The sequence below is a fragment of the Phycodurus eques genome, chromosome 6 (assembly GCF_024500275.1).
Source record: "Phycodurus eques isolate BA_2022a chromosome 6, UOR_Pequ_1.1, whole genome shotgun sequence".
Taxonomy (NCBI): Eukaryota; Metazoa; Chordata; class Actinopteri; order Syngnathiformes; family Syngnathidae; genus Phycodurus; species Phycodurus eques.
Window position 1 is genome coordinate 25604377 of NC_084530.1, and position 23192 is coordinate 25627568.

The window sequence follows — 23192 nt, forward strand, 5'->3', positions numbered from 1 at the left end:
GAATACAATGTTACAACTACACAAGAGCTCATGGATAGACGCCTGTCACAAATAATAAACTTAATGTTTTTTTTGGGGTTTTTTTTGTCATCGTTGTTTTACCTTGAGCATAGTTGAAGTATGCGATGTCCTCTTAAATCCACTGTGACTTCAACATGTCTGCTCCTTATTAGACTCATTTAATTATACTCTTTTGTAACGGACCTACTTAAAAAAAAAATATTTTTAAAAGCGAAATAGGGCCAAACAGGTTGTGGTGCATTCTTTTTTGCTTGAACACTCCCCTTTGTTAAGATGCTTTCGAAGCTCCACTACAAATCATTATGACTGAATGTTCACTTACTGTATAACAACATGACTAATGTACTGGCTTTTATACTGCAGCAAAAAAATACAAAATAATAATCAAAGCTGCAACATTTCTGATGGTGGTTTAAATGCATGTATAATTCTCACCAACATTTTGTTTGGGACTACTTTTGGTGGTTTTGAAGGGTGCCACCGTGTGGTAGCAAGTGGAGCTGCTGAAATGGAAGGACTACCTGAACTCATCAAACATGAAACATTAGGCTTTAGTCGGTTTGCCCTGTTGTTATGTTTTTTTTTGTATCGTATGAATCTAATGGTTTATATATATTTTTTTTATTAATTGGAAATTGTTGGTATGGGTAACAAATTGGAGAAATTGCTATATTCAGGTATTTGTATGAATAGCTTATTGATACATTTGACTTATATTTATTAAGCATGTCATGTTTACACATTTTCTTGTCATTTTATTTATCTGCAATATATATTATTGTGGTTGTCAATGTCATTTACGTTCTTGGTGAAAGAATTGTGTGTGTGTGGGATAAAAAGCTATGAAAATTGGCCTTGTCATGGAAAATATTTCGATTGATCTTTAATGTACTGTATTATATAGTTTTCGTTCATTTTATTCATTGCGTTTTATTATTAATTTAAACGTTTTTTAATGATTGATTGCACCTGAGCAATGTTGACCAAAATTTTTTAAATTATTATTATTTTGTTTGATTGTATTTAACCATTACTGAAAAATTCCATCAACCGTGCATTTACTTAAAATGTTAATTATTTCCTCGTATTTCTAAGACGTATACATTTTTGTTTGCAGTGTATGTCATTTTTAAAAAACATTTTTGTAATGAAGCAGTGTTGACCAACAAGTTTTATTTTATGCATTTTTTTTTTTAACCCCATGGAGAGGGCAAGTTTTCCTCATGTCATTTAATAAATAGCTATATTGTATGCCCCCCCCCCCCCCCCCTCTTTTTCAATAATTCAGTGTATTTTTAATGAACTCGCCCGGGCAATAGCGGGTGGGGGCTGTGAGAGAAATGGATTGTCCGTGTGACGATTCACTCTTGTGCCTGTTTACATCAGCAGATCCTCCTCCTCCTCCTCCATCGTCCATCCCTTCTCAGCCCTCCATCCTCCCTCCTCCTCCTCTTCTTCCTACCGGTGCTCCGTCCCCCTCAGTGCGGCCATGGTGGACTCCGGACCCGGCGAGCCCACGACGACGACCACGTCGACGACGAGGAAGTCCTTCTCGGTACCGGAGATCCCCCCTCTGGACCGGTGCGACTTCAACCGGGCCAAGATCCGCGCCAGCGTGCGTTGGCTGCTGTGCAAGTCTTACGGCTGTGCAGGTAAGAGCATCCACGGGTGGGGGCTCCATCACTACATGCGTGCGTGCTTGGGTGGGGCGCTCGGTGGATAATGGATGATAGATTTGTGTGTGCGCGTGTATCCTTCCTTGCTGGGGGTCGTCGTCGTCCATCATCCACACAACCCCACGCGTGGGTTGTGTGGATGCTGCATCATATCAGTGCAACAAAAGACTTTATAGCGCTGCATCCGAACTGCAAAGCGGTGCTGAACGGCGTGGAAGTGGGTCAGCACGCTGCAGAATATCGGTGTCAGTGTGACTCGCCGTTGCCGTTATTGTTGTTGGGGAACAAAAGAGAGGAAAAAAAAAAAGTGCAACGTTGCGTTGGCGATGCTTGACTTTATTGGTCTTTTGCGGTGGTTGGGTGGCTGACGTCATCACACGGTCATCGTGTCCCTGTCTAATCAGTCTGTTTGCTGCATACACTTGACACTCGATTTGGTGCCCACGGGGACAACTTTAAAATATTATTGTATTTTATTCATATATTGTTTTTATCAGAAAACAAACAAAAAAAGTGTGTCATGATATGCTGTATGTATTTAGCATATATGCGGTATAACAATACAAGGTGCAGCTGATGTTTGAACACAAACGGTGCAGCAACACATTCAGACAGTCACTATAACAGGACTCACAGTCATGTATTCTTTATCCTCTGTGAGGAGCTGAGACGTCCGGACTGTACAGACATCAATGTGCAGTATTTCCGTCTCATACTGCCCCCAGGTGGCCAAGTCGGGCACAACAAAGAGCAGCACAATGGCCCCCATCCGTGTGTGTGAGAGAGGCACACACCGTTATGAAATTGAAATGGAAATAAATGAATTTCCATTCATTTCAATAATGGAAGAGGATTTGACATACGGGTGATTAAACCTCAAGGCACCACTGCATAAGAAAACAAAAGATTGTCCAAAAAAAAAAAATCAAAAAATGATCCTCATAACCACATTGCCGGTAACACTTCATTGTTCAGTCACTCTCCATACTGTGTTTTTACATTTTTATGTCTTAAAAGTATTTTCTGTCAAATCTGTTGCCGTACAAGAGCGTCTCCAACGACCGGGGACAAATTCCTTGTTTGTTTGTTTTTGGACATACTTGACAAATTAAGATGATTCTGATTCTTAAATAATGATTCAATTCAAATGTATGGTGCATAAAAGTGGATTTTGCGCCTAAATAAATGTTTAAAATCTAACTATTCCTAAAGATGAAATGCAAAGCGATACAACTGAACTCTACTTACTGTATATAGTGCACTCAATTAAAAAAAAAAAGTGTAAACCACATTCAGCATTTATAAGCCTTGCTTCATCCAAAGTCTTTTTCGAACAGCTACTATTTATTTCACTTTTTTTTTTTTTTTTTTTTTTTTTAAACCTATCACACTTTGAGAATCACTGGTATATATTGATGACCAAATCCTTTAAAAAAAAAAAAAAAAAAAAAAATTACACCTTGAAAAGCTCGGGTGTCATGTCGGTTTCCATTGATGCATTGTCAACTTATCGTCATGCTTGTGGTGCACGAGGAGAGCGAGAGAAGCTCTCGGCGGGGAGGCTTCGTGCGGAAATTGCCCACCGGGTGCCTTTTAATAGATGCAAATGAGGAAACGCGGCTCAAAGCGAGCACACACGGCAGTCGAGGCTTATTCAAGCAGACGTGGCCGAAGGATGACGCCAAAAAGTCACTTGATGAAGGCAATCTTTTTCTTCCTTTTAGCCGTCAAGTTATTCAAGCCTTCTGTCATCTTGACGTTGTTTGTGTTTAAATACGCAAGATGTGAAGGATTCTAACACCTAAAATTATGATGGGGTCACAATACACAATTTCACACTTACTAATCACTGCTCGAGAATGAACAGATTAGTCGACTAGTCGACTATAGAGTTCTTCGTCTCCATCTATTCTATTGCTATTACTTTTAGAGCTTGAACAGATTAGTCACTGAGTCGACTATATATTTCTTCTTCTTCTAAACTATTCCTATTACTTTTAGAGCTTGAGCAGATTAGTCGACTAGTTGACTATACTAGTCTTCTTCTAATGATTATTTTTGTTTGGAGCCTGGCTACGAAGTAATTTCTTACAACACACTGTGACCAGCTCGTTTGAGAGAAACCTACATAGCTGTCCCACTAATTACAACAACTCCATTCAGCGTAATGGTGCCTCGTATTCGTTTTGATTTATTTCGATGGCAGTTCGTCAAAATATGTCTAGGTGAAACTGCTGTGTGGTGCAAAAAAAATGTTGGGGACTGTACTGTAATGAAAATAGAGTAGTGCCTTCAGATAAGAGTTTAATTTGTTCTGTGACCACATCTGAACTCAAGACAAATCATCTTTTCTTATTGAATTGAATGAAATGCCATTAAACCATTCCAGCCTCCCCCCCAAAAACGTTTATTATATATTTTTTTGTTGTTGTTGAAAAAAAAAAACCCACACTATAATATTATACTTTAGAAAAGTGTACAGTAATGACAATCAAATACAATTCAAAAGAAATAAACAGTTTTTGTCACACTTGAGTTGTGCTGCTCTTTCTGGTGTGTGCACCTCGGCCACCTGGAGGCAGTATACAGTTTATTTAGCTGTCTTAACTCTCAGCCCGTCAGTACGGCACTAATATTAGTCCTTCGCAAAGGACAAAGAATATATAGCTGCGAGTGTCGTTAAAAGGTCTGGTTACATGTGTGTGTCATAGTGGCTTTTTCGTGACGCTGCTCTTACACGAATATAGCTTTACGAAGCAATGCTTTACTTTCTGTACCATTTCCTACTGGAGAAGCAGGCAAAGCTAACATGGTCCAGAGATGCTTTGGCCCCATTGTGCCGCTACAAGATGAGCGCAGCATTATGTTAATCGGGTTAGCGGGGGCTCGCGCTGCTAACTCTGCAGTCTCATCGCCTCCGTCGACACCGCAGGGAAACGACGACGACTTGCCTTTTCTGTCGTTTCCATAGTGACGACGTTCCCATTTCCTGTGAGAAGATTTAACCCCAAACCCACTGCAGTGATTGCGTTGATAACGCTTGTTGCTGTTGATTGACGGGGAGGAGGATTTACTGTATATAAGAAAAGAAGACGTGGCACATCTACACAGTCTTAAATGTTCATAGACATGGAGGAAGGGATGGAGGGATGGAGACTTCCCTCCGGTCTTCCCGACAGCCCGAGCATCCTTTCCGGAGACTGCGACAGTCGAATGTGGGTCACTGTTTCGGTGGCGTCTCGCTCGTCAAGTCTTTGCCGTCGTCTTTGTGAATTGCGTGACCCGGTCCTCGCTCAGCTGAGCTGTTCATGCGGAAGACAACATTATCGTCTCGCAGGGCGTTACGAAACATTCACTGAGGAAAAGGTTTCTCCCTTGGCATTAGGACTTGGTATAGGCTTTCAGCGTTAGGCGGAATGGTTACGCTTATGTATTAACTTTTGCCACATGACCGTTATGTAAGGTACAGTAATCCCCGACACATTTGCAGTTCACTATTCACAAATTCAACTATTTTCCCATTTTTAACCTGTCCTCCATTAACCATAACTGGTCCAAGGAGAAGTATGTTGAAGTGATACATCTGGATGAAGAAACAAGCTTTGTATGGTGGAGAGGATCTTATTTTAACCTGGGTTGTTGCGGAGAGTCTTCACCACACTTACTGTGCATTTTTTCTCTCTATCTAATCATCTGTCAGATGTTTATTTTTAAGGGTAAAGTTGTAACTGTTTTGGTATCATAATTGTGGTTTAAAGCAAGGGTGTCAAACCCTTTTTAGTTCGCGGGCCACATTCACCCCAATTTGAGCTGAAGTGGGCCGGAGGAGAATATTTGTGGCTTAAAAATCCCAAAATAATAATTATGCAAAATGTTCCCCGTTGTTTTGGCACAAATAATTAATTACTAGTACATTATGAAAATATTCACAACATTCTTGTTGCAAAGTTTTCTGCAAATCATATGAGCATCTTTCTCATATGAGCAGCCTGAACAGTTTTATGGATCAGTGAGCGTGACCATTCAGTTATCCATTCTTTGTAAATACTGCATATACATAAAATTACAAGTTGTGGCAGTGCATGGGGAAAAAAAAAAAAAAAAAAAAAAGGTTCCACTAACCTCTTTAGAACAGAAGCTTTTGTTTGAAATTTTGTAACATTCAATATCTTAAAATATTTCTACTTCTGTATTTTCACAGAACTGTAGTGCAAAGATGGCACAGCATTTTATCTCAGTGTGCTCCTGAAAGTTGGCATCATTTGGCCTTCGCAAGTGCATCAGTTATTTGAGTATCGTCAGTGCGCCCTCCAGTGGACAAAATTAGCAAGAACTGTTACTTTTATTGAAACATGGCAGTGAATGTGTTCTCCTTCCCCGAGGGCCGGATTGGACCCCTTGACGGGCCAGTTGTGGTCTGTGGGCCGTATATTTGACACCTCTGGTTTAAATTATTGATATTGGTCATTTAAATTTTTTTTAGGGGGGTGTCAATTGCTCGGTTTGTTGTTGTTGCTATTCACAGCTGGGCTCAGACCTGTACAGTATTCTAAATATTGTTTTGGTTTCACCTTCTTCTCGTTCGACTGGCTGACTTTTTGTATCTACGCGTCTACTTTTCTCGCGTGCGTCCGCAGAAAACGTGCCGGTGGAGTTGCGGGAGCCGCTCTACAAGGACCAGTATGACCAAGAGCACCTCAAGCCGGCCGTCTCCAAGCTGCTCCTCTCCCCGGAGATCTACTGCCGTGCTCAGGCCTTGCTGCTCCAGGCCCGCGGGGCCCCCGCCTCGGCTTCGCAGGACGCCCCCTCCGACAACTGCGCCCTGCTCCAGTTCCTCACCAAGAAAGGTGTGGCCCCGCATGTCCGGGATGTGGGCGTCAGAGAGGACGACCTCAGCTGCACCCCCATCAAGATGGTAGGACGTTTGGTCAACGTTGTAAAGACACTTCATTAGGCACACCGGCACTCTCTCGCCAGAGCGAGCACGCCGACGAACTCTTGCGAGGGACACGAGTCTCAACTTGGGGCTAAGCGTAGAAGAACGCGACGTCGCTACTTAGCAGACGTTGTTATATGGACCAATCAGAGCCAAGGGAAAATGAGCGATCCAATGAGAGCAAAGCTCATTTACATGTCGCATTATAATGAGAAATCCGGCCAGTGCCAGGTGGGATAGACCAACGGGAATGGCTTGCAAAAGGACATTTTATTATTCTATCTCCAACCAAAATGATCACGCAAACCTGATAAAAGGACATCAAATGATGATCAAGATAAAACAGAAAAACAGTGATGGAAGGGGATCTTTTAACAGCTCACAGATTGAAATCCACTGCAGCACATCCGCGCTAATAAGCATTGTGACATGCTGACACTGTCGCGCAAAAACTCAACATTACTATCTTTACAAAGGCAGAATTTCTCTTGTATTGTGGAGGTGTACCTTAATGTTATGGCTCATAACGGATGAACTACTTGTCAATGTCATATTTTCTTGTATTTTGGTGGCCGACGGCTGCAGAAAGCCCACCTGGCCTTGATGGACTCGCTGATGTCGCTGGCCGCCAGGGAGATCGTGGACCGGGTGAAAATGGCGGCCGAGGCTGAGCACATGGGCGTCGGGTCTCCGTGGGAGAACGCGGTGCTCTTCTGGGTCAACAGGGTGAGTCGGCCATGTTGCTCCTCCGTCACGCCGTGCTGCCAAGTTAACGGTTATTTTATAATTCAATTTTAATACAATGGGAAAATCTTTCTGAATATTGCCAAGCCTCATTTCAACCTTCCAGTGTTTGTATTGACATGAGGCTTACTCGGCTGATACATTGGGCGAGAGACGGGGCACACCCTGGACCGGACAGCCAATCGCAGGGCATTAAATACAACAACAGTCACACAAATGCAGACCTCTGCCAAGGCGAAACACAAGCAAACGTGTCCGTCCAAACCAAGACAATCTGGGTGGTGTTTTTACACTCCAGTCCTATAGGTGGCGGTAATGCACATTACAAAATGGGTACAAATGCAAGGCATAGCAAACTTGTTATTTATTTATTTTTTAATTTTTTTATTACTGCAGGTCTATCTACTGGACCTAGTCTGCCACGAATAAACTGTTACGTTGATTAAATTCTTAACGATAGAAACATTTTAGACCCCAACAAAACCACTGTGAGATTATGCGCAGTTTGACCATTATCACTGCGCTTAAATATAGGAAATAAAATAAAAAAAACTGCTTAAATAATGATTCCATTCAAATATATTGCAAATGAAAGTCAAATGTAAATTTTACCAATAGATGTTTAAAAAAAAATGTAAAGATTAAATGCAGAATTGCAAACGTTTCAAGGCAAAAAGTTAAATACAACCGAAATGTACTTTGTCAGTGATTCTTTCATGCGCCACAAGTGAGTATCTGGGGATTGCACTGATGTGCTCTGATGTATCAACCACTCAACATGTCCTATAATTGTCACTTCATTGTCTTTAAAGTTGAACCAGAAGCTGAGAGAGAGCACCGAGGAAGACGAGAGGCCCAAGCAGTCGCAGCCCAGCGCTGACCCCCAGCCCTCTCAGGAAACGGTACGCCACACACACACACACACACACACACACACACGTGTGTGACTTGTGTCAGCCCAGCTTCTAACATCATCATCCTGACTGTGCCTCCCTCCTCGGGCTCATCTCCGTTTGTGGCACCTTGCTCTCCCGCAGGGCCCGCCCACCCGCTGGTACTGGAAGCTGGTCCCCGTAAGTGCGCGCTGTCTCGCTCGTCTCCTCTCGATGTGCATTTGTGTGTGTGTGTGTGTGTGTGTGTGTGTGTGCGTGCGTGCACTCGCCGAGGCTGACGCTGTGCCTGCTGGAAATGCCTCATTATTATTTGTATTTTATATATATATGTGTGTGCATATGTGTCTCGACAGTATGTGTGTGTCTTTTAATTAGCTGCCTGTCATGTCATTTGACCAATGAGAGTGTGTTCATTTGTCCCTCAAAATGTTTCCTGCTCATATTTGTACTCTCTGAAGCCACAATTGCAAGTTCCAGGGACTCGAAGGTCTTGGTTCTAACGGATCAACAACAAATGTCCAAATATTGCAGAATAACGGAACGAACTAACTAATTACAGTGGTTACAAAAAGTCTGCACACCCCTGTTCTAATGCCAGGTTTTTGGGATATAAAAAAATTAGACTAAGATAAATCATTTCAAAACTTTTCCCACCATGAATATAACCTGTACGACTCAATATTTCAATATTCTCAGAGGGGAAGAAAAAATAAACAAGTGAGATAATGTGATTGCACAAGTGTGCACATCCTTTTATAACCCCTATAACGGTATGTGACTGTTTTCAGAATTAACCAATCACGTTCAAACTCATGCATTCCGTTTGTAATGTGAGCAACTACATAAAACGATCGGATTAAACAAAGAATGCCGAATTGTACGTCAATGCCCTGCAGTGTGAGCATAAACTTATAAAGACGCTGAAAGAACTGTTTAAAGGTTGATGTTCTTTTTTTGTGTTCCAAAGTGTAACAATCAATCTGACATTTTCAAAATCTCCGTTGATTATTTTACTTACCCTCCCAGCAGGATTGAAGTTATTATTTTTTTTTTTTTTTGTGTCAATTGAATTAAACAGGTTACAGGTCACATTAATGTTGGAAAAAGTTTTGAAATCATTGATCTTGATCTCACTTTTTTATGTCACCAAAACCTAGCATTTGAACGTGGGTGTGTAGACTTTTTGTATTCACTGTAACTAATGAACTGACCAACGGACCGACCAGATAACTAGAAAATGGATGTCTCTTTTCAGCCATTAAGCAAAAAAAAAAAAAAAAAGTGTTTTGCATGCATGTTAATTCTGTAATTTGATCACTACTCCGTATGATATGCAAAATACATGCTTGTGATAAGACCCTCAATCATCAGTCGGATGCTGGGAAGGAGGAGGGAGGTGAAGCCTCGTCCATGTTGTTTGTCCGCCATCCCCAACCCCCCCACGCCCCCCCTTGTGTGGCAGTGTGACAATATGTTTCAGGGCGGCCCCTTTGTCATTTTTATGCTTGTGTCCCTCTCTCTGCCCCGCCCCCGTCCAGCATGCTATCGCTTTTTGTTTGAAGGAGTCGGGGAACAAACCTCCAGTGGTAACGTATAACAGATCGCTCTTGTCGTCATCCGCGTGTCCCTCCCTAGCAACGCACCCGACCCACCCACAGACTAAATTAACCTCCACCGCATTTAACGCTGAGCTCCAGCTGGAATGAGTTTGATGTCAGTCAGTGTGTGTGCGCTTCTGCTGCATGCGGGACACAAATCCTCACCTAAAGTCAAATTTCTTTTTAGGTTATTGATGTTTGTTGATGCCTGTTTTTGTTTTTTGTTTTTTTGGGCAGGATGAGACCGCACCCTGTGTTTGGTGTGTGCTTATGTTTTATTGATTAAGTAACACACGCTCTCTGGTCACAAAATTAGGTACAATCCATTGCACAATCCTGCGAATGCCAGTCAAGAAACCTATGTTTAATGTGAACGAAAATAATGCTTGATTGTGATTTGATACTGTCAAAGAGGTCCACCAAGGAGGTGTGAGTTATTGTACCGTAATTTCTCGTGTATAATGCGCGTTTGTTTCCCCCCCAAATGGTCAAAAGTCAATAGTGTGCATTATACATAGGTCTTGGAAGAAAAATGGAAAAACCTTTCACGTTTTATAAATGTATGCCGCCACCTAGAGGTTATGAAAAAGCTGTACACTTCCATTACAGTATGCCACCACCACCTAATGGTTATGAAAAAGCTGTAGCCTCAACTTTCATTCCAATATGACAGGGGTACGTACATATGAATGCATATATGTACACTTGTGCTCATAAGTTTACATACCTTGCCAGAATTTGTATTGCCAGTATTGATTTTTAAATATGAACAACAACCATCATTAATTTCTTGATGGTTAGGTTTTGTTTAATGATACTGCTTTTCTGAAATGCTTGACCGTTTAATTTCCATCCCATTAAAATAAAATTAAATCTGTTTCGCCTGGCCCTTCATGTTTTCGTTGAAGAATTGTACCCATTTTACAAATTCTGCCTGGGTAATCAAACATATGAGCACAACTGTGTTTTCTGATTTGCTAAATAAAAGTCGGGCTGTGAATTTCAAAATAAGAGCAAGTAAATAAAAAATAAAAAAAAGTAGTACCTGTTCAAATAAAGTGCTTCAGAATAATTCGTAAAAAAAAAAACTAACAAAATACAGATAATACTTAATGTTTTGATCATATGGGTAGAAGCAAACTCATGCACTGTAAAAATGCATTATCCACAATTTTGAGGTCAACTTTGGGGGTGCGTATCATACATGGGTGCACATTATACACGAGAAATTACTATATATCCTTGCTTGAGTCTGAGCGGGCCAATCTGGCCGATCTACGTTGCCATCCTCACCTAAGGTCACGAGCTGTGGGTTCTGACCAAAAGAACAAGATCGCGGGAATGAGATTCCTCCGCAGGGTGTCCGGGCTCTCCCTTCATCCTAGAGGAAAGTCTGGGCTTCCCTTCTTAAGGGGCTGGCCCCGCGACCCAACCCTGATTAAGCGGAAGACAATGGATGGATGGATGGAATTAATATATTTACTATACAGTGTCTAATCAAAGTGGAACATTTCTTTCTTTGCAGACATTTTGATGCAGCTCTTGTGTTGGTTCTTATGAGATTGTGCAAGCGTACCTAATGACGTGGCCAGTGAGGGTATATTGTCTTGATTAATTTTTCTGTGGGCTTTTTCTTGTTGTGGCTTCACAGCTTGACTTGATTTTTAAATTATTATTATTATTTTTTAAATCACGTGAGGAGGACCCACACCTCTTCTACTGTAAGTCTTAATCTCCTCATGTAGATGGTCCGTCTTCAGTATGCTCTCTGCTCTTATTCTCCATTAGATCCGCTACAGGAAGGACAAAGTGCAGTCCAAGCTGACTCCCACCTTCCCTCTGGTCACCGCGGTCAAAGATCTGTCTAATGGCTGCGCTATAGCTGCTGTGCTGCACTTCTACTGCCCCGGCTTGATACCCCTAGAGGGTACACACACACACACACACACGCCGTCATCAAATATTGATATTTACCTTCGGACACGTCAATAATCAACCCGTACTGCACCTATTATTTTCTGCCAGATGTATGTCTGAAGGACACCATGTCAGTGGCCGACAGTCTTTATAACCTGCAGCTGATTGAAGAGTTTTGTGAGAGCAGTTTGCAGAGCTGCTGCCTTCTTCCCCTGGAGGACCTTCTCTATGCGCCGCCTCTTCTGCATGTAAGCCCCATCGCCTTTTAAATGTACTCGTCATCTTGCATCATTCATACTGTATGTGGACAACAAGTAGCCCACCGTGCCTCACCGTAAGACAGGAGAACCACATGATTTCTCTGAATGCCAATCATGAAAAAGTTGAAGGAAAAATAATGGCGAACAAGCAAATTGTCCGGTTGCCAAATGTTATTACAACAAATTACAAAAACATTTGAATACTAAACAAAAGCGGTATTGCTGCGTTTTGTGCATACATTGCTTGGTGCATGTATTTCACAGTCAGGCACCTTGTTGGGCAGCTATTCCCAGCTAGTTTTGTTTTGTTCACTGCAATTATTATAATCATTGTTTTTCATTGTTTACATGTGTTTAAATGTTGCATGATTATTTTCTGCTCCAGGAACGCAAAATAATAAGTTTAGTGCACGTTGTAGAAAAGACAAAAGGCCGCGCTCCACCCAAGGCTCGGTGAAATGCGTTATTTCCGTGTCGTCATTTCCGGTACATCAGTTACGGTGGTCCACCATAATGAATCGGGCATTCGCTAAAAAAAAAATAAAAAATCTAATACTCAAGAATACATCAGGATGTTAGAGAAGCTCAACATTTTGTCATCTCCTTGGCCGAAAATGACTTTAAAAAAAAATAAAAAAATAAAATAACAATAGTTACAAACTGCAAACGGTTATCATCACACTTTCTCCTTCAATGGTGCTGCACATTCTGGTGTGCTTGCCTTGGTGTCGTTCTTCGCAGAGGATAAAGAATATATGCCTGTAAATATTGTTATATTATCTGACACGCGTGTTGCCGCAATAGTTGTGTTCAGATGGAGTATCTGTTGCTTGAAGGGTAACAACACAGCCACATAGATGCATTTTTTTTTTTTTTGCCTGTGTGGCTATGGTGTTTCCCATTGTATGTTAACATTAAGCTAGCAGAGGCTATGTACTGTAGTTGTCTTAAATACACGTGTCATTTTCTTCGTTTTATTTGTAGTGTGATAATCCCCTTCAGATAAGAGTGGCATTAAACAGCTTGAAGACTGTTTTTCTTTTTGAAGAATATTTAATTGTAGCCATTTGAATTATAGGAAGTGAGGTGAGTTACCTCCCACCATACAGCACTCGTATCTCAAGTTTGCTATCACAAGTCAAAGCAAAAAAAAATCCGCCAATCGACGGCTCCTACCTTGAAAAACTCCCAGTTGGGTAATTTGTATCTGAAGACACCACTGTGTATTAGACATAACATGCAGTGGTTATAAAAAGTCTACCCACCCCTGTTGAAATTTCAGGGTTTTGTGATGTAAAAAAACGAAACCAAGATAAATCATTTCAAAACTTGGCTTTTTTTTCCCTCCTCAGCTGAACATCATGAGCTTCGTCGCTGAGCTGCTGGAGTGCTTCGAGATTAAGAAGCCTGATTTTGTGCAACCCATACAAACCATTGACCTCACAGGTGAGTTTTGGGCTGTATAATTCACATTTCCATTGTGATTCAGTCCAGTTCCAATGCTGATCCGGTTTATGTTTCCTTTAGAAAACAGTAGTTGGATCAGTTATGTAAATAGCAGGATGGCAAAAAAAAAAAATCTAAAATCACAGCTCCCTTATTTTGTAGCGCGCCAAACTGAATCGAACTGTATTGCTTGGTGGCAAATAGCCTTCATATAGAGTTTCTGATAAGCTGCGCCTCTTTCATGTGTTTCAGATGTCTCAGGATTAGTGTTCTGTACCAGTCCTGTCAGCGGGAACAGCAACAGGTAGAAAGCAATGTTGTTTCAGACCAGAATACCATCAACCGTGGTGTCACCAACACTTTCTATCTGCCACTGTTCCAGCGGGTCTCCTTTGTTCGTCTTCAAACAACCTTTTGTGACCGTCCCCTCCCTAGTATCACCGGGTAAGAGACACACAAAAATATTTGGACACACCTTGTTTTCAATTAGCGTCTGGACTACAGTGTTCCCTTTTTCTGTACATTTTAGGCTTGCAGTGTTTTATGTGTTGAAATATGTTTACAGTGTGTTTAAAAAGGGTGTTGCAACAAAATTTGAATGTGTTTAAAGCATGTGGGAGGGGTAAAACTATGATTTTTGTTGTTGTTTTTTTGTCTCTCTGACTCTGTAACTTATCACCCGCGATGAACCAGGGTCCACTGTAGTCCTCATAGTAGTAGTCAACATCTTAGTCAGAGATGTTGGACAGTCCCAAGAGTTTGGTTTGGGGATGACATTTTCCTGTTCCCAGTGCACAATGCATGGTCCATTCAGGCATGCTTGCATGAGTTTGGTTTGGAAGAGCTGGAGACACACTCCAGAATCTTGGAGAAAGTCTTCCCAGAATAGTGGAGGCTGTTATAGCTGCAAAGGGGGCACGGCTCCATATTTGCTTCTATTTTCACAACTAACTTTGTGATTATGTGTTGTTCCAGAAAACAAAAGCTGGACAAAGAAACAAATCAGGTATTACACTTGCTGGGTGTGTTTTTCTTTAGTCAATGTGCTGTTGTGTTCATACTTTGCCTTAATTTTCTAAACCGTCTTACTTTGGCTTCTGTGGTCTCACTGCACTCACATCTCCACTCCCCCGCCACCACCACCGTCATCCGCCCTCCTGCAGTCGTCCTCTGTCCGCAGTGACTTTCAGCATCCCATTTGGGCTGGACAGTGATGTTGATATTGTCATGGGCAACCCAATAGATTCTGTCTTTCGCTCTGTCAGCACGGACAGCCTGGGCGCCGGCATCCCCGCGACGACCTCGCTGGCGGGGATGACTCGTGTACCGTACAGCCCTCCCGAGGATCTCAGCCACCTGGTCAGCGCCTCGGCACCATCGCAGCGGACTTCTTGGGGGCCTTACATGCACCCGGCCCCTCTGGGAGAGCTACCCACTGTTGAGGAGGCGCTATATGTGGCTCCTGGTGGTAAGGATCGAAAGAAGGAAAGGACTGAAGAGAAAGGCGGGAAGGTAGTTTTGGCAGCGAGACCAGAACCCCGGTTATGTCCCGAGGGCGCCCCTGCTGGTTTCTTCCTGCACTCCTCATTGGAGGACAATCCTCAGCTCAGTAGCTCTGCCCCGTGCCGCTCGGGAGTCATTTACCGACCGGTGGGTGGAGAGGCAAGTAGCAACGGCGGTAGAGGTGAGAGGAAAGAGAGGCCATCGCGGGCAACCGATATGTCACGTGACGATGACTCTGTCTTGCGAGACGGCAGCGTTGACTCATCTGAAGCGTCTGACGACACCCCAAGAAATGCCCCTGGTAATATGCGACCCAGTAAAAGTAATCAGGGACACCACAGCGGCAACAACAGCCCACGCATGACAAGCTTTGCAGAGCGACGGGATAACAGAAGAAGACATCCCGTAGCTTCTGGGGAAGACTTCGCCACTACCCCGACACCAACGACCCCGGGAACGCCACAGACTCCCTGCACACCGGCAGGAACTCCGAGCCGAGTGGACAGCCCTGGCCTCAAAGCTCCCGAGCCGGGTTCAGAAGCCTGGGAGCTGGGAGCTCGTCTGGAGGAAAAACGCAAAAGCATCGAAGCCCAAAAGAGACGAATTGAGGCCATCTTCGTCAAGCACAGACAGAGGCTCGGAAAAACAGCTTTCCTTAAAATGAAACGAGAACAAGGAGAGGGTGGGGGAGAGGGAACAGACGAGGATAACCTCTCTCTGGAAGAGCGTCTCACTAACATGGAGGAGCAACTGAAAAAGGAAGAAGACAAGGAAAAGACAGACAAGGAGAAAGCCAAGACATCTGTCTCTAATCCAACCCGGCTGGAGAAGCAGGTCACATTTTCTATTGACAGTAAGAAAGGACAAGAGAATGAAAAAGTGTTGGACAAAGAGAGAGGAGAAGATGGCATCCTTGTGGAGTATAATGAAATCGTCCAGAAACTGAGTGAAGCTTTGCAGTCGCTGCAGAAGGACATGCAGAAACTAACCGAACAGCAGCAGCAGCTTCTGGGCAACCAAAGACCTAGAAGCTCACAAAAAGTCACCCCAAAGTCAAAACCTAAAGGTAACACTAAGACACCGGCGAAAACCCCTCCTCCCACACCCACAAAGACGCCTCCAAGAACTCCGACTAAGAATCCTGGCATGAGCACCAGCAAAGTTTGGATGATTCCCAGAGGTCCCAAAACCTCCTCGGTGTCTTCGCCATCCCGACGGACCCACGCTCTCCCTGCAGCGACTTCGCCAAAAACAATTGTCTCCTCCTCTTGTCCTGCCCCCCGCACCAAGATCCACATCTCGTCTGCCCCCCGCAGTCCCAAACACCAACTGCGAACGCAACCTCATCCACGACCCTCGGAGCTGAAGTTCACCCCTGTCAATCGTGTTTTGAACCCAACTCACACTGTGGATACACTCCCCCATTTGCGCAGAGTGTCGCCCAGCAAGTGTCAAGTGCAGACAACATCGTCCTTCCGCATCGGCGGGCTTCAAACTCCTCAGGAGTTTTCTCAGCCTGCACCGCAACCTGATGATAGCACCTCAGACACAGCGTCCAGCGAGACGCCAACCCAGTTCAGCCTGGAGCTCGAGCAGGACAATGCCGAGGCAGCCGTAGTGCCCTTACCGCATCACTCGAGGGCCACCAGTGGCAGCAGCTCCGGAGCTCCCTCTGAATGCTCTTTTGAGAGCGAGACTTTATCAATTTCTGCCGCATGCAGCACAGGACAGGGCCGAGACAGAGCTGGACTTGCGGAGAAACATTGCAGTATGATTGAGGTGTCACTCTCCTCCCTTGGAGGACCGGAGGGAGGCGGTGATGAACCAACGGATGAGGGGCATGACTTTTCTTCCGACTCCATGAGTGATCAACTCGAATCTGCGGGAGAGCCTGGCATTGTAATCGCTTCTGATACCGCAGAGCAGTTGGATTCAGCCAAAGAAGCTGGAAACTCTTCAGACCCACAAACGGAGTCCAGTGAAGGCCAGGCAAAGGCTGATGCTCTAGAACCACCTGGAGAAAACAATGAGCTTGGAGCAAGAGGGGGGATAGGATTCTTCTTCAAGGTGAGTGCTCACAAAAAAAGTCAGGATCTATGGTCCCCAACGTTTTTTAGCATCATAGACTGATTTCATGTAAAACAATATTTTGATGGACCGGGAAAGGAACAAATAAAATTGAATTCTCAAAAATGCAACTCACCATTGCGCTGAATGTCGACATTGTAAGCCGCTCCAACCTTCTGTCGTCATTGCAAAAAAATGTTACACCGAGTGGATATAGCCATATTTAAAGTAATGTCACTGATATTGTCTCTTAACGCAGCTTTCTTTTTCGTAGAAGTTGTCAGCTCTTCCTCTTCTGTCTCAGTATTTGGCCTTTTTCCCTTTCCAAAGAAGCGCTCCAGAAACGTTATTCATGTGGGGTTACTGTCTTTGACAACCATATCACATTTTTGAGACATCCCACATGTTGCATAGGCTGATTTTCAAAATACAACTTCTTTCAGACTGATGACCAATATTATATTAAATACTTCTTTTTTTAAATTCTCTCTGTGCTGTACTATGCAGCAGTACCATGACCATGGCACAGTGGTTGGGGACCTTGTGTAGATGTTTTGTTTCTTTAAGCAACACTAGTGTTGGAGTGAGGATGGATGGTGCCTTTGTGGTATCTGCAGGGGGATGTAGACAACGAAGAGAAGATGGCTCAGCGGAAAGCTCTCCTTTTGGAGAGGCAGCAGAAGAGAGCTGAGGAGCTGAAAAGGAGGCGACAAGAGCAAGAATGTGACAAAAGGCAAGGACTGTTAGACAAACAATGCCGTGAGTTAGAGCAAGGCAAAAGCCGTTTCCCTCTTTCCTCAGATCGGAATCTTCTGAGAAGACTGCTTCTTCTCCCTCGAGCACACCCCATGCTGGAAACGCCTCCCCGTCTGCCACTCCTCCGGCCACTCCAGCCCGACGTGGAGATTTCACACGAGCCGAGTACGCCCGCCGGCAGCAGCTCCGGATTATGGACGACCTGGACAAGGTGCTGCAGCAGAAATCGACCAACCAGGGACGATCGCCTGTAAGGAAGACGCGCGCACGACCTCGCAGCGTCACCAGGGAGGAAAGCCAGCTATCTCTGAGCCCCGCCAAGAAAGCCACTAGTAATGAAATATCATCAATTGTCATTGAGATTGTTGCAAAGGACTTTTTGACGAATGCTTTTGTTCCTACAGCCCCTAAGATGACCAAGTCTCACTCGTCACTCAACCTGGCAGCTACAGATGTGTCCGGAAACAATGACAGGGATAAGAAAGTCCAAAGGTGCTCATCCCATTTCTGATTACATCAGATGAGAACTTCTCTTATTTCTCCCCTCTTCAACGCCTTGTCTTCACCAAGCAGTACGGTTTGGTCCAGTTCAGAACCATGTTCATCATGAAACCTGTCCATTGCAAATAGTCTTCCAACTCACGCGCAAACCTAATGCAGTGAAGCGCCGTCGACTATTGAAAGATGGATGGCATTGTGAAGTTTCCATTTCTCAACATGCTTGTCTTGGGGGTAGCGCTAATAGTATTACGGTACAGTTTGCTTGAGTACTGCACAGCTTATCACTCTGCTGTGTTTTGGTTATCAGATTGTAACGGTTCAAGTTTATCCTTACATTTATTTTCTATATTTTTGGTCCTCATTAGGGTCCTCCCGATCGGAAGCTAATCGGCCACTGGCCAGCGTGGGGGCGGTAGAGACTGAGTCGGAAGCTAATTGTCAATGAGGGGCAGTGGCGGGTAGATGGGAACCACTGTTTTAAACAGTCACTTTCCGGACATGCCCGATATATTGCTCGATATACTGCTCGGTAGAAATGTGACTTAATGCTGCTGAGACTGCAGACTGTAGCTTCTAGCTCCCGCGTCGCTTCAATTTATGCTCGGATCAGTTTTTTGCTTAATTGATCAGAAAAAAAATTTGACCATCTACTGTAAGTATGTTACTTCAAGCTACGTGTCTCTGATCTGCACCTGACAGCCGACCCGATTCGCCAGGTGGATGCGTGACGCCGAGCAGGCTTGCGAAGCAGAACGGAGACTGGGAAACTGGTTCAAATGGAACTTCGGCTGCCCCAGAATACACAGGTATGGTACATCTCCACACGCGCACACACACACACACACACACACACACATAGTGTGGCTTTTCCAACAACAACACGTGATTTTATGTTTGCCTGATCAGGGCCCAAGCTCTTCAAAGAACCGAGCTTCAAGTCCAATAAGTTCATTATCCACAACGCTCTGTCTCGTTGCTGCTTGGCCGGGAAGGTCAACGAGTCCCAAAAGAAGAAGATTGTTGAGGTACACCCGTGCGCTTGTCTCAAGGCCGTACGACACTACGGAATATGGATAAGGACGCAAATAACGAATAAGCCAGAGTAGTAGACGCCCCTTCCCCCAAAATATTTATAATCGCCTATATTAATAGTTCAAATCGTAAATAGACCACAAGCTAGGATCCCAGTACTTTGTCATTTCAGACTCATCTTACATTAGCCTTCAAAATGAATGGCTGACAGATGACTTGATTTTCAAAGAACAGTGTCATCAGTGTCAACAAGATGTCATTGCAATATGACACCGATTTCTAATGTATAATGATGTCACTCACTAGGCCACGACCCTTAAAGACACACGTCCAACACATGGATAGTACAGTACATAGTCATTACACTTTATAAAACCAGTTTATTTCTTTACATTCTCATTTTTGTGTTTTATTTTATTTTGTTTTGTTTTGCACATTGCTACACGTGCCATTTTTCTTTATTAAAAACAGGGCACAAAAATGTTTTGGGTATTTTTTAGTGGTGCTCCAACCGGTTATCAGCATTTCAATGGGAAAAAAAATATTTGATTTGCGCTTGGTCAAATTAAACTTGTAGTCAAGGTACCATTGTAGGTGAATTGCGAATAAATGGAGCTTCACTGCACGCCATTTTGACTTTTTCTTCCTCCAACCACAGGAGATGGAGAAGAGCCCCGCCAACCACTTCCTCATCCTCTTCCGGGACGCCAGCTGCCAGTTCCGCGGTGTCTACACGGCCAACCCGGATTCGGCCGAACTCGTGCGCTTGACCGGCGTGGGCCCCAAGACGATAAGCTCGGCCCAGGTAGAATCCATGTACAAGTACAGCTCGGACCGGAAGCAGTTCAGCGCCATCCCCTCGAAGACCCTGGGCATGAGCGTGGACGCCTTCACCATCCCCGGACACCTGTGGTATGGCGGCGGGACGGCAGCTGCGGGAGGAGGCGGAGGAGGAGGAGGCAGCAGGAGGGCGAGCGTCACGAAGAAGGCGCTGGCTTCCAAGTGACCCACGCCTCATTTGCATATTGTCGACAAACTTTGTAGGATTAGGCCCTGAGGGTCTTTGCAAGGCAATTCTCAACCCGTTGCGTCTGTCAAACGCTCATAGTTTTTCTCACAGTCAGTGTAAGAAGCCTGTTGCTTTAACAGGATATCCAACACAAGATGGTCCCATTTGGCCTATATTCATCCATCCATCCATTTTTTTCCCTCAGGGTCACAGGTGAGCTGGAGCGTTGGGTGTGACACCCCTGACAACTACTAGAACTATTACTCATAATTTGCTTTTATATAGAGCTTTTCTTCCTACGCAAAGATGCAAATAAACTTTTTTCACAACTAAAATACAGTGGTGCCTTGAGATACGAGTGACTCAGCTTGGGAGGTTTTCAAGATACGAGCTATTGTTCTGACCATTTTTTTGTTTTGACTTGCGAGCGTAAACTTGAGTTGAGTATGGTGCCAGTGAACTCAACTCCACTTTCTTCAAGAGAAGCTGAAGTTTGGCAAAATAGTGAACAAAAAAAACAAGAATTACACATTGTGCGTTTAAAACGCGCAAACTTCATTTCCATAAAAGCAGGCCCCGCTAGCGTAACGCTAACATCAATGGGAAATGCCATTGAAATGCTAATGTTTGACATCGATAGTTGCGGTTTTACAACCCTTTCAGCAATGGATATTGGATCACAAACGCATGTAGAAACATAATATAACGACACTCACAGGCATATATTCTTTATCCTCTACGAAAAATAACTAATATTACCTCAGCTTACTGTGACTGTACTGCCTCCCGGTGGCCAAGGCGGGCACACCAGAAGGAGCAGCGTAATGAATTGGATTGCGGCGTTAAATCATGATGAAACTGTTTAATGGTTTACATTCTATTTAATTATGTTATTACTCTGTTTTTACAAAGTACAACATTATATGTTATTAACAGGCTATTTGTACTTGTTTAAAATTAGCAGGTTTTTTTTGGTTTGTTTTTTGGGGTGGGGGAGCTGGAATCGACGAACATTGTCATCTCAAAGCACCACTGTAGTAACTGAAGGGAATTGTTCTGCATAACTCCCAAAAATGGTTTTCCATTCTCCACTTTCTGCTCTGTGTCAAGTTCCGTTTTGTGAACGTATTACCTTCACGATTCACAAGTATCTGCTTAAAAATTGTCTGCATATTCTGTTTCATGCAGGATTGGATCAGATTGTGGTGGATTCTAAAGGGATGCGATGCAATGCAACAGGCCACCCAAAATCCTTAAAAATCCAAATCTATTTGGAATTTCACCTTTAACAGAAAACTGTGACATTGCACTTTTTTCAAAACAACAATTTCGAATTGATTAATGGCTGGTTACAAGAATGTCATGACCCTAATGAGGACCAAAAAAAAAGTGTTCAAATGGATGGATGGAAGTGAAACGTCCAGTAAGGACATGCTCCTTCTGGATGGCATGTTTTTTTGTTGTTGTTGTTTGTTTTGTTTTTTTTTTTACACACGGCAATCAAGAGCCCTGTTGATTTTAAATGATAGCCTGAAGATGCTGTTGACGTTCCTTTTCAGTGCTTTGCGAGGGCCGCGTCTTTTTTTTTTTTTTTTTTTTTTTTTTAATTGATATTCCAACTCATGGAGAAAGAACTGTACTGATTATAAAGGATGACTGAGAAAGTCCGAGGACAAACTAGCATGGACAAGACGAGATCTTCCATCTTTCAGGGACGTCAGAGCAAGAACACGACTGATTTTGAAGGCTCCAGTATGTGAGAGAGCTGACATTAAAAGTAAGACTATTCTACTTTTGCACTGCTGGTTTGCAACAATCGACAAATGTTTCTCACTGCTAATTCGCGGCAACACAACACACAACTGTCGTTTGACACGTGGTAAGATATTCGGACGAAAGTAGTGGTTACGCTACGTGTCCTCATGAGATTTTGGGTTACGGATCATTTAGTCTTCAATGAAACTAAGAAAGATGTTTTGGGAATGTGGAAGGTACAACATGCAAACGCCACACAGGCACGCCACAGCCCGGATTCGAGCCCTCGACCTCAAAACTGTGAGGCGGATGTGCCAAACCCGATCATTTAATAAGGCGTTATCATTTCAATTACAATTTCATTGTTCTAGCTTTTCATCGCAAAAATTTCCAAGGGCTTAACGGGAACAAATGCACAAATCTCAAAAATATCGCGACAAAGCATCACAACAAATAATGTATAATCTAACAATACATCCATTAAACATCAATATTAAATTCAGCCTCACAAGCCCACAGTTCACAAAAAGAGTTATTTTTTATTCAATGACATGATCAAAACCATAAAATGTTAAATATTTATTAGAAATTGGATTTTTAATTTTAATTACAATAAATCAGTTAACATGTAATTAGGTGAGTGGATTAATTGTTTATTTTTTTATTTGATTTTTTTTTTTGATGGGGCGGGGGAACATCTAAATTAACACACTAAATATTACAGGATTCTTGATAATTACATTCTCTCTGGGCCAAATTTAAAAACAGAGTGGTCTATATGTGGCCCGCGGGCCATATTTTGTCCACCTCCTGCGTTACATGGACAGGAAAGAAATATGCAGGCCGAATTGCATCGATTTAGCCATTGGTCGTCTTCTGCTCCTTCTACAGTTCCTTCAGTGCAACTTCACTTTTTCTACAGATTTCCAATCTGTGGGAACATTTCGCCAAACATGATCATATTTGTTTGCGGACGTCTGAAACGGCATCTGAGGTGAGTGAATGACTGAGTGATCGTTCCAGTGTATGCTGATGCCCCCCCCCCCCCCCCAATAAATAAATAAATAAAATAAAATCA

At 43.3% G+C, this 23192-nt stretch overlaps 1 protein-coding gene across 5 annotated transcripts; it reads left to right on the forward strand.

The window, feature by feature from the left end:
* The first annotated feature begins 1411 nt into the window (after positions 1–1411).
* On the forward strand, positions 1412–23121 carry LOC133403555 (calmodulin-regulated spectrin-associated protein 3-like). 5 transcript variants are annotated; one of them, XR_009768707.1, is made up of 20 exons: positions 1412–1673; positions 6335–6612; positions 7219–7359; positions 8190–8279; positions 8415–8450; positions 9809–9856; positions 11657–11795; positions 11894–12033; positions 13398–13491; positions 13744–13795; positions 13874–13935; positions 14467–14497; positions 14655–17061; positions 17679–17794; positions 17863–18149; positions 18222–18309; positions 19018–19124; positions 19225–19343; positions 20009–22136; positions 23037–23121. XR_009768707.1 is itself a non-coding variant. In XM_061678498.1 (19 exons), the coding sequence occupies exons 1-19, from the start codon at positions 1511–1513 to the stop codon at positions 20354–20356; spliced, it is 4746 nt and encodes a 1581-aa protein (XP_061534482.1). In that variant the 5' UTR covers positions 1412–1510; the 3' UTR covers positions 20357–22670. The 5 variants fall into 5 exon arrangements, 4 of the variants coding, with proteins under 4 accessions (XP_061534482.1, XP_061534485.1, XP_061534484.1 ...); XM_061678498.1 differs by lacking the exon at positions 23037–23121 and having other exon boundaries at positions 20009–22670; XM_061678501.1 differs by lacking the exon at positions 23037–23121 and having other exon boundaries at positions 14757–17061; positions 20009–22670.
* The last annotated feature ends 71 nt before the right edge of the window (positions 23122–23192 follow it).